At 43.4% G+C, this 12,241-nt stretch overlaps 1 protein-coding gene across 2 annotated transcripts in view; it reads right to left on the bottom strand.

The window, feature by feature from the left end:
* The window catches only part of GOLM2 (golgi membrane protein 2), a 108,736-nt gene extending 97,077 nt beyond the window's left edge, over positions 1-11,659 (bottom strand). For both annotated transcript variants that reach the window (XM_060096759.1, XM_060096760.1), the window contains exon 1: positions 11,033-11,659. In XM_060096759.1, the coding sequence (XP_059952742.1) occupies positions 11,033-11,359 (327 nt within the window). In that variant the 5' untranslated portion in view covers positions 11,360-11,659. The remainder of the gene's footprint in view (positions 1-11,032) is intronic.
* Positions 11,660-12,241: the final 582 nt, after the last annotated feature.

Here is a 12,241-nt window from a genome sequence, read left to right as displayed (position 1 = left end):
TCCCAATCTCCCAATTCATCACCCCCACACCCCCGCCGCTTTCCCCCCTTGGTGTCCATACGTTTTTTTCTCTACATCTGTGTCTCACTTTCTGCCCTGCAAACCGGTTCAGCTGTACCATTTTCTAGGTTCCACATATATGTGTTAATATACGATATTTGTTTTTCTCTTTCTGACTTACTTCACTCTGTATGACAGTCTCTAGGTCCATCCACGTCTCTACAAATGACCCAATTTCGTTCCTTTTTATGGCTGACTAATATTCCATTGTATATACGTACCACATCTTCTTTATCCATTCATCTGCCAATGGGGATTTAGGTTGCTTCCAGGACCTGGTTATTGTAAATAGTGCTGCAATGAACACTGGGGTGCATGTGTCTTTTTGAATTATGGTTTTCTCTGGGTATATGCCCAGTAGTGGGATTGCTGGGTCATATGGTAATTCTACTTTTAGTTTTAGTTTAGTTTTTTTTTTTTTTTTTTGCGGTACACTGGCCTCTCACTGTTGTGGCCTCTCCTGTTGCCGAGCACAGGCTCCAGACGTGCAGGCTCAGAGGCCATGGCTCATGGGCCCAGCTGCTCCGTGGCATGTGGGATCTTCCCAGACCAGGGCACGAACCTGTGTCCCCTGCATTGGCAGGTGGACACTCAACCACTGTGCCACCAGGGAAGCCTTATTTTTAGTTTTTTAAGGAACCTCCATACTGATCTCCATAGTGGCTGTATCAGTTTACATTCCCACCAACAGTGCAAGAGGGTTCCCTTTTCTCCACACCCTCTCTAGCATTTATTGTTTGTAGATTTTTTGATGATGGCCATTCTGACTGTTGTGTCCCTTGCTGCTTTTAACATTCTTTCTTTATCTTTAATTTTTGCCACTTTAATTACAATGTGTCTTGGTGTAGTCCTCATTGGGTTGATCCTGTTTGGGACTCTCTGTGCTTACTGGACCTGGATGTCTGTTTCCTTTCCCAGGTTAGGGAAATTTTCAGCTATAATGTCTTCAGTTATGTTTTCTGTCTGTTTCTCTCTCTCTCTTCTCCTTCTGGGACCCACACAACATGAATGTTAGTATGCTTGATGTTGTCTCAGAGGTCTCTTAAACTGTCCTCATTTCTTTTTTTTTCTTTTTTCTGTTCGGCTTCAGTAATTTCCACTACTCTGTCTTCCAGCTCACTGATCCATACCTCTGTATCACCTAATCTACTGTTGATTCCTTCCAGTGTATTTTTCATTTCAGTTATTGTATTCTTCATCTTTGTTTGGTTCTTCTTTATATTTTCTAAGTCTTGTTAAAAACTTCAAACATCTGCTCATCCAATCTTCTCCCAAGTTCTTTGGGAGGCCTATAGAGGCCTATCTCCACTTCACTTATCTCTTTTGGGGTTTTATCTTGTTCCTTCATTTGGAAGATATTCCTCTGTTGCCTCATTTTGCCTAATTTACTGTTTTTATTTCTACGTATCTGGTAGGTTGGTTTCATTTCCCAACCTCGGAAAAGTGGACTTTTGTAGATGTCCTATGCGTCCCAGCAGCACACTCCCCTCTGGTCACCAGAGCTATATGCTCTAGGGGTGCCCCCTATGTGGGCTACATGGGCCCTTCTATTGTGGCGGTCTGTCTACTGCAGGCAGTCTGGTAGGTGTAGCTGGCCCCCAGCCCTGTTGGCTACCAGGCTGTGCCTTGTGTGGAGGCTGCTGGCCACTGGTTGGTGAGGCTGGGTCACAGGCTACTAGCTGAGGGCCCTGGGGTCCTAGAACTAGTGTTGGCCCACTGGTGGGTGGGGCCAGTTCCTAACACAGCTGGCTGCAGGGTCCAGGGTGTCCCAAAGCTGGCGTTGGCTCACTGGTGAGTGGGGCTGGATCCTGGGGTAGCTGGCTAAGGGGTCCAAGGTGGTATCAGCCTGCTAATGGTGGGGTTTGGGGCCCAGGGGGTGCCAGGGGCTAGTGCTGACTTGCTAGTGGGCTGAGTGGAGTTCCCAGGTCTCTGGTTGTAGGGCCTTGGTGGTCTTGGAGCTGGTGTTGGCCTGCTGGTGGGCAGGGCTGGGGCCAAGGGGGTATTAGGGCTGCTGTTGCCCTGTTGATGGGTGGGCTGGGTCCTGGTACAGGAGACTGCCTTGATACAATTCTTCTATCAGATAAATGTAGCGTGAATATTTCTTCCAACCCATGACTTGCTTTTTCTTTCTTTCTTTTTTTAAATAGTGCCTTTTGAGGAGGAAAGTTTTTAATTTTGATAGTCAAATTTGTCTGTTTTTTTCTGTATGGTTCATTGCACCCTCAAAATCCATGCCTATCCAAAGTCACAAATATTCTCCTGTGTTGTCTTCTAGAAGATTTATAGTTTCACCTTTTACATTTAGGTCCATGATTCATTTCAAGTTAATTCTGTATATGTTGTGAAGCAGCACAACAGTATACAACACCACCACCCACCCCACCACCGTAAAGATATCCAGTTGCTTTAACATCTTTCATTGAAATGTTTCCCCATTAAATTGTCTTGGCACTTTTGCCAAAAATCAATTGACCATATATCTGTGTGTCTATTTCTGCACTCTATTCCGTTCCAGTGATTTATATGCCTATTTTTTTCAACAATTTCACACTGTCTTGATTACTATATCTTTATAATCAGTCATGAAATCAGGGAGTATAAGTCCTCCTACTTTGTTCTTTTTAAAACTGTTTTGGCTATTCTAGGTTATCTGCACTTCCATATACATTTTAGAAACAGCTTGTCAGTTTCTACAAAAAAATAAAATAACTTTTAAAGGTCTGCCAGAGTTTTTATTGAATCTTATATTAGTTTTCTACAGCAGGGATCCCCAACCCCCGGGGCACGGACCATTACTGGTCCACGGCCTGTTAAGAACCAGGCCACACAGCAAGTGAGCAGCAGGCGAGCAAGCAAAGCTTCATCTCCTGCTCCGCATCGCTCACATTACTGCCTGAACCATACCCCGCCCTCCTCCCATCTGTGGAAAAACTGTCTTCCACGAATGCGGTCCCTGGTGCCAAAAATGTTGGGGACCACTGTTCTAGAGCCATTATAACAAGGTACCACAAACCCAGTGACTAAAACAACCAAAAATTTCCTCTCACAATTCTGGAGGCCAAAAGTCCAAAATTAAGTTGTCTGTAGGGCCATGCTTTCTATTTGAAGGCCCTAAAGGAGGATCCTTCCTTGCCTCTTTCTTAGCTTCTAGTAGTTGCTGACAATTCTTGGCATTCCTTGACTTATAAATGCATCACTCCAATCAAGGCCTCCATCTCCACATGGCCTTCTTCCCTGTATTTCTTTATGTATCCAAATTTCCTCTTCTTATAAGGACACAAGAAATTGGATTAGGGTCCACTCCAATCCAGTAACCCATAACACTTCGTATCAGCACTAAGGACTATCAAGAACTCATTGGAAAAATTTTTAAATATGGTCTTTCCTCAAGCAACTTAAGATTTTGTTGAGAAGACAAAGTCAACACCTAAGAAACTATTAGTGAAAAATGAAAAACAAAATAAACTAGTGTGGCTCAAACAATAAATGTTACTTGTGTACAAAGAAAAAAAAGCATATTCCAGGTCAGAAGTCCCAGAGGGCTTCATGGTCGAAGTACCAAAAGATTAGTATAACAGAGAAACAGAAAAGAGGCAAGAGGTTAAGAGTCATTAACAGGAACAAAGGTACAGAAACAGAAATTAACATGACACAGAAAGGCAGGTGGGGAGACAAAGGTAAGCAAAGCAACACGTCTGGCACACAATTTGGGTCAGGAGACAGTGGGAGACTAAGGTAGATGGAGGCACTCCATGGAAGACCTTAAAGGTTAGACAGCAGAATTCTGATTTGACACAGTGAGCGATACAACTACTCTGAAAGTAAGGTTTGAGAAAGATCAGGTTTGCTTAAGGGGAGAACTAACTGAAAGAAATAGAGTCCAGGGCAAGGAGGCTAGTTAAGAAGCTCCGGCTTTGGGCTTCCCTGGTGGTGCAGTGGTTGAGAGTCCGCCTGCCGATGCAGGGGACACGGGTTCGTGCCCCGGTCTGGGAAGATCCCACATGCCGCGGAGCGGCTGGGCCCGTGAGCCACAGCCACTGAGCCTGCGCGTCCAGAGCCTGTGCTCCGCATCGGGAGAGGCCACAACAGTGAGAGGCCCGCGAACCGCAAAAAAAAAAAAAAAAAAAAAAAGAAGCTCCTGCTTCCTTTCCAATCAATTTTCTATTCTGCAACCAGAGGGATGTTTTTATAAACTCAAGTTTGATCAAGTAATTCCTCTGCACCTTCAATGAATATGAGATGCTGAAGGAATCAAAGATGACACCAAAATTTCTAACCTCTACCTTAATAGTAGTGGCATGAGCTTTATAAAGGCCAAGGAGGGAGGAAAGGGATATATACTTTGGAGAGGAGGTATGAGTTTTGTATGGCTTATGAATAATTTGAGGTAGCAATTAAACAACAGCTAGAATTCGGCCAGATGATGATGGGGGAGGCAGAGGCAAAGGCAGGAATTTTCATGTGCAGCATATTAAAGAACTGTACAAGGCTGATCTTCAAATTACAGAGGGATAGGCAGGCTTCAGGGAGTCGGCTGAGACAAGTATGAGAGGAGTTAACTAAGCCTAATTAGAAGTGAACCAGGAAAGGTGGCAGGGGTGGAGTCAGACAACCAGGAACAAAGGGTGAGGCAGGTTGGCTATAGCTGGGACGGATCTTAAGCAGGAACCCGGACAGAATCCCATCCTGGAAAGAAGGCAGGACAGAAATAAGGAAGAGGTTGTGGAATAGTAATAGCTAATGTAACACTTATTAAACATTTCTTTTTTTTTTTTTTTTACTATGTGGTAGGCATTGTTCTAAACATTTAAATGAATTTTTTTTTTTTTTTTTTTTTTTTGCGGTACGCAGGCCTCTCACTGTTGTGGCCTCTCCCGTTGCAGAGCACAGGCTCCGGACGCACAGGCTCAGTGGCCATGGTTCACAGGCCTAGCTGCTCCATGGCATGTGGGATGTTCCCAGACCGGGGCACAAACCCGTGTCCCCTGCGTCGGCAGGCAGACTCTCAACCACTGTGCCACCAGGGAAGCCCCATTTAAATGAATTTATTCACTTAAACTTCACAAGAGTGAGAGAGTTAACTATTACTGTCCTTATTTTACAGATGCGGAACCAAGGCACAGAGAAGTTAAGTGATTTGCCCGGGGTTCTACACATAGCAAATGGCAGGCCAGGATTTGAGACCATGGTAATGAACATCTACTCTGTGCTAGGGTTTTTACATATACTTATTTGGTATGTGTATGAGTGTTGTGTACACACACAAATGCAATGAGGATTTTTTTGGGAAAAAAAAAGTAATATGTTACCCACCCTCCTTTCTGGCACATGACCTTTCCCCTATTCAAGCAAAGGTACAATATATTACTGCCATCAAGGAGGATTATGGTTGTTAAAGGGAAAAAGAGGTCATTTACTGTTCAGCTTCAAACCTAAAAACTGACTTTTTTTTTTTCATCTGTAATAAAACAACAGTTTGGGGAAGGTCTTTTTCTACATTCTAACAGCTTCTTTTATTTATCAAGAGCTTGACTTGGCCCACCTGGATCACATAACTTTGGTACAAGATACAGGCAGGAAGAATTCAAGTTAGGATAAGAGAAATAACCAACACCTAGGAAATAGAAGAAAGGGTCTTCCTCACAGAAAGAAGAAAGAAAAAGCAGTGTGTGTGTCACAGATTCCCCCTTGTTATGGGCTGAACTGTAGTCCTCCAAAACCCATACACTGAAGTCTCAATGTCCAGTACCTCAGAATGAAACCTATTTAGAAATAAGGTCTTTAAAGAGGTAATTAAGTTAAAATGAGGCCATTAGGGTGGGACCCTAATCCAATACGACTGGTGTCCTTATAAGAAGAGGAAGAGACCCCAGGGATGCAGGAGCACAGAAGGACAACCATGAGATGAAAAAGCAGCAAGAAGGTGGCCATCTGCAAGCCAAGGAGAGAGGCTCCAGAAGAAACCAACCTGCTGGTACTTCAACCTTGGACTTCTAGACTCCATCAGAGTTTATGTTACAGAACATAAACTTCTGTTGTTTTTAGCCAACCAGTCTGTAGTATTTTGTACCGCAGCCGTAACCAACTAATACACCCCTCTAGGCTGAAACTCCTTAGGGAGGAAGGCAAAAAAATAAGGTAAATGTGGGGGGAATCCCAAAGAAGTGGAGCTTGTTTCTCACTTCCATGGACAATTTCAAGCTCCCTTAAAGAATTTCTGTGTTCTAACAGCCCAGATAACAGATTGAAAATGGCAGGATAGAATAATAAATCAGAAGGTGTCCAATGTCACCTTTCCGATTCCTGTGGAGCAGGGATTCCTAGATTCCCAAAGATAGCCTGACAGTTGCAATGAGTACACCTAGCACCTAGACTTTGGTCTCTAATACCATTTTCCAATAAAAGGAACTAGGGCTCCGTGGAGAAGGAGTCTAGGACTGGGGCAGGAAGTATATAAGATAAGCCAGAAGCATCTTGTAGTGCCAGAAAGTAGGGGTTTGTCACAATGATGGGGTATTATGTCAGAGGGATCCAGGAGGCAAACGAAAGAGCTCCCAATGGCCAAAGTTGGAACGATTTGAGCAACAAAATAAAGTAGCATTGGATTATAACCTAAAGTATAAGATAAATATCCATGAATCCATACTGATATAAATAAATGACTGAATAAATAAATAAGGGAGAAGAGATAAAGGTCCAAGTAATTTATATGCAGAAGAATTCCCAGTAATTTATATAGATACTCTGCCCTTAAGGAGATAGAACATAACTCCCAATTCATTAAGTGTTGGCTGCACATAGTAACTTCCTTCCAAAGAGTACAGCATGGAAAAGGAGAAAAAGAGAGTAACTTTACAGTGGAGAAACCTGACAAACACTACCTCAAGCCAGGTGATCAAGGTTAACATCTAGTGATAAGTTATTTTGAGAGATGTCCCCTTGATATGATGAGTATGGCACTTTGTCTCTGTGGTTTTCCTCCCCAAAACCATTACCTGAGTCTAATCCTGAGAAAAGCATCAAACAAATCCCAACTGAGGGACATTCTACAAAACACCTGACCAGTGATCCTCAAAACTTTCAATATCATAAAAAACAAAGTCTGAAAAAACTGTCACAACTAAAAGAAGACTAAAGAGACATGACCACTAAATGTACTGTGGAACCCTGGATGGGATCCTGGAACAGAAAAAGGGCATTAGAGAAAAACTGAGAAAATCAAAATAAAGTATGGACTTGTTATTAATAATGTATCAATAGGGATTCATTAATTATGACAAATGTACCATATTAATGTAAGATGTTAATAACAGGGGAAATTAGGTGTGGGGTATGAGGAAAGTGTTTCTACTATCTTTGCAATAATTCCATAGATCTAAAATGTTCTAAAATAACAGTTAAAAAAAAATGGTAGCCGGAGCAAGGACTGCCTTGCCAACACCCCCTCAAAACACATCATACCTAAGGCAGCTAGCTCATCAGGGCAAAGGGATTTTTGGTGTGGAACATCTATGGAGTGGAGTGGGGAAGGGTATATAGGGAGGTGATGCCGCCATAAGATCCTGGTCTCCAAAAAACTGTGAAGCAAGTACCTAGTCAGGCGTCCAAACACCACTGTTGATACTTAAGATAAAGACCCTTGAGGAACCCCAAAACCACGTGCAGATTTGAGGTCACTGCCCACATTGCCCTGGGGACACATAAGATTTAACCTACATCTCAGACGCTATGGTGACAATGAGAATATTAACAGTCAGGATACCTTACTTAGGCTGGAACTAAGGAACTCTCAACTTGACTGGCTTAAACAATACGGAAAATTTTTTATCTCACATAACGAGTGCCAATATTCTATTGTAACACTCCACTCTGCCATCTTCAGTGCCTCAGCCACTCCTTAGCTAACTCTCCTGGCACTCTGGTTGCCCCAATTTCAGGTATCACGTGCAGAAGCAACAGTATCTGGCAGAAGAGACCATCTCTTCATTTTGAAGAGTACTGCTCAGGTACTTTGTAGAATGTCCCTGAATATGAGTTTGTTTGATGCTTTCTTATGATTAGACTGGAGATTTTTGATTTGGGGTAAGATAACCAAGAGGTTATTTGGGGTAAGTAACCAAGAGGTGCAACTATGACTCTTTTAAGGAGCAAGGAAACTTCCCTTCACGACTCACTAGCCAGCCCCTTCCTAAACTAATCACTGGGAATAATGAAATTACCATAATCAGTTTAAACCAATCAGGACTTAGCCCTGAGTCACAGAGAAGGATATATACCAAACAAAGGGGGCATAAATGATTATTGAGGGGGTCAGCACCAGTGTGTACTATAGGTAAAAACCCTGAAAGGCAGAGAGAGCCTTTGCTTTAAAGAGACTACATTAATATGATTAAACATTAAAACAAGTCTATTTTAAAATGGAAGACACTTCTGTCAAATTTACTTCAACACTATCACCACCCAAAGGGATTTTAGATCATTTATAGAAAATAAATCCTTCCTCTCAGCTATTGAGGGAGTAGCAGGAATAAAGGAAACACCTCTGAAAGACAAATTTCGTCTTTAGTTCATCTAGACCAAGACAACCCTTTCTATTAGCAACTCAAAGCCTCCTCATTAACCCCAGGAACATACAAGCTCTCCAATGAAGATGCTATAGCTAGTTCAAAATATAAAATTGACATGCAAAGAAGAGGTACAGATTTGTGAGCCAGCTGCATAGAATATTAGCCAAACAATAGCTAAGATACCTGGGGCAACATTTCCCAGACTAGTGTGCTTTGCTACATTCTTCTGTACCATGGTAACAAGTAGGCCATGAAAACAGTAGTCGGTGATCAAATTAACTGTTAGAGACTAAGTTAAACAAAATTAAATAGGCTTCTTTATTAATACATTTCTCAGAGCCTTTATATGCTAGCAGGCATTATGAATTCCAAGAGGAGGATATACTGCTTATATTATTTAACATTTCCCTCCAAAAAGAAGGTTTTCCTCTTTTCTCCTGACCATCTACAAACAATTTCTAGGACAGCATTCTGTTTAACACCACCTTGAGAAATACTGCTGTAAGGGGAAAGCAAAGGCCCAAGAATAAAGTCCACTGCTATTAGGCTGTTGGAGGGGGAAAAAAAATCCATCAAAGAATATAGTGAAGGAGGCAGGAAGCAAATCCGGAGAGTTCAATGATACAGAAGCGAGAAAGGAGATAGTTTCTAAAAGGCTAGAGACAATCAATGAAATTAAATAGAATGAGAATAAAAATGGTTTTTTTGCATTTGACCAGGAAGACTGACACCTGTGACCTTCAAGAGAATAGCTTCAGAAAAGAGGAGGAAAGAAGGATGGTATACAGAATTAAAAAAATTAGGATGGGGATGAAAAAAGAAATAGATGAAACATTTATAGACCACCCATAACCGGAGTTTAGCCGTGAAAATTTAAAAAGACATTGGTTGATTGGGAGAAGGGAGTATATGGAAGAATAAAAAAAATTTAGAACAGCGAACACCTACATATGGTTGAAGGTAAAAGTGAAAACCTACTGAAAGAAACTGATAATTACAGTCCAGTAGATGGAAGAAATGGAATCCTGAGTATAAATTACTAAAAAAGACTTATATTTCTTTCCAGATTGGAGAGAATTTGAATAGTATGCCTAACCATTCCAAGACTGAAGACCTTGTTTTAATACTACAAAATTTCATGGATTTCTGCCTATTCCACCCAAGAGAATTTTTCAGTCTATAGAGTTCAGTATGTAGTATGTTTGTAAGTTTGCTGAGCGCTTGCTCCTCTCAGAAGCTGTCTCTGTTATGGTGAAGATGTAGGTTATAGAAAAGCACTTACCTGAGGGCTTCAATCTTCATGAAATAAGAAACAAGGTAGAGGTTGGTGACAATAAGGAAGTTGGGAGCTCAGGAGATTTTAATTTATAATGACTTACTACAAATGATTTTAATATACAAAATAAAAACTTATAATAGGAACACACACAAAAAAGTGTGAAGACTACCAAAAGAGGGTCCAGAAAGAAAGGCATCTACTTATCCCACCCAGAAATTTACTGTGGTAAATCAACAGAAGTTGGTAGGTCATAAGTTAATAACATAGTTCCCAATATGCTGGTGAAAACAAAGACTATTCAGCGGCGGGTCTAGTTACAGTCTAGCTTTAAACTTTTAAAATTTAAACTTAGTATGGCTTTCCAATACCAACCCTAATAGTTAAGCATATAAAATTTCATTTTTATTTCCTTTCAAGATCAATGAGGACAATGACATGAGATTCTGTTGCTTAGAATTTATTTCTAGGTTCTACCTTTTCGACTAATTTCACTAACCATTCAAACTGAGTACATAATTTTGGATTATCTATGTCCAAGTCACAAGTGGCTCATATATGGCTCCAGAGCCCATCTATCATAACATTTTCATCACAAAAAAGGCAGTAATATCCAACTCTTTGCTTAATACATAGCCCTATAGAGATGTAAGAAAATTCAGACTGTTTTAAAAAATATATGGTGACCACCATAAGTAGAGGAGTTAGAGGAGGCCCCATTCTTTAAATAAATTAATTAATAATAATCAGTGTGCACGGAATAAAGAATAAGGTAACACACCAAATGCGGCAGCCTCCAGATTTGTGTATCTGTAAACGTAAGGCGGCCGACCACATAGGCCAGATGATTACTACTGCCAGCTCAGCAGCTGAGCTTGGAGAAGAGGCGGCATCCACACACAGGCCACTCTTGAGAACCAAAACTTACAGCCAGTTTCATCTGGCAGGGACTGGAAAATGTGGCAGTGATTAAACCGGTTAAAGTCCGAAAGAAATAGGGTTGTTAGCGGTAAGGGGAGCCTCCGAGGCTTCAATTCTGGAAGGCATAAGGCAGCCACGTCTGGGCGAACACCCCCACCGCGGAGCTGAAAAAAACTATGGGGGTTGAGGGGAGAGGGCTCGTCCTTACCTTGTCATCCTCGCATCTTTTCCCAAGGCCCTCCCTGGCCTGCAGCCGGCTGCTGAGCCGGCCGTAATCGGCCTCTTTCTGGTCAATCTGTTTCTTGTGCGAGTCCACCAAGAGCAGCAGGTCCGAATTGCGCTTCTCCAGGCGCCCGCGAGCCACCTCGGTGCGCTGGACCTGGCCCTGCAGCTCGGCCACCTCCTCCTGAAGCAGGACGTGGCGGGAGGAGATGCTCCAGTAGTTGAAGGCGAGGACCGCGATCACCACCAGCAGGACCACCAACACGAAGGAAGGCAGGCGGCCGGCCCGCCTGTTCGCTCCGAAACCCACCATGGGGCCGAACCAGGCTGTACCCCGATGTCTCGGCGCCGACGCCTGCGGGCAGACGCTCTGGCCGAGGTGGCTGAGTTGCCTGGGGGACACGGCCCCAGGGCCGGCTGAAGCCGGAGGCGGGCCGATTCGCCCGCCCGCGAGCCGGAGAAGGGGGCGGGGCCGCAAGCCGCAGGCCCCTCCCCGCCCCCCCCCTCAAATCCTGCCACAGCGCGTTCCGCAGGCGCTGAACTAGACCCCTCACCAGCTGGGTGGAACCAGGAGAACCCAGCTGCCCGAACCCCAGGTCCAACACTTCAGGGTTAGGGGGCGGGGAAAAGAGCCGGAAGGGGGTGGATTTAACTCTGGCCCCGCCCATTGGCCGGGTCTGGGTCGCCAAGGGGGCCATTTCCTAGTTTCCGCCAACGCCCCCTCTTCTCGCGAGAAAGTGGGCTTTTCTCGCTCTTCTCAGTCTTATCTCGCGAGGGTTATCTCTGTCTGGAAGAGTGTTGTGATGATTTTGGCGGTCTGGGTTAGTACTTGTATACCTGAACCGGACGGAGCCCGTTCGGCTTTTACCTGCTCAATCCCCTTGACCCACGGTCTAGGGAGTGCCTACCATGCCATGGCCCTCGTGAGAGTTTTTGTTTTTGAGGACATCTGAGGTTGCGACCGCTATGTAAGGAAAACTTAGGTGAGCTGCGGGCAGAAGGGGCGACTAGATTTTGTATTTGCTTCAGTAGGTTTTCTTGCTTGTGCTAATGATGTGGAGACAAAACAATAACCAGAAAGAAAAAGACCATGAAATTGTGGTGCCCCAAACATTACTGGGGAAAGCAAGAGAAACTAAGTTTTATGACTGAAAGAGGTGGTGCCAGCCTGGTTTCCAAGGTTACTCTTTTCACT

Source organism: Mesoplodon densirostris, chromosome 4, assembly GCF_025265405.1.
Source record: "Mesoplodon densirostris isolate mMesDen1 chromosome 4, mMesDen1 primary haplotype, whole genome shotgun sequence".
Classification (NCBI taxonomy): Eukaryota; Metazoa; Chordata; class Mammalia; order Artiodactyla; family Ziphiidae; genus Mesoplodon; species Mesoplodon densirostris.
The sequence above is the reverse complement of the archived record's forward strand: the minus strand, read 5'-3'. Positions and strand labels throughout refer to the sequence as shown.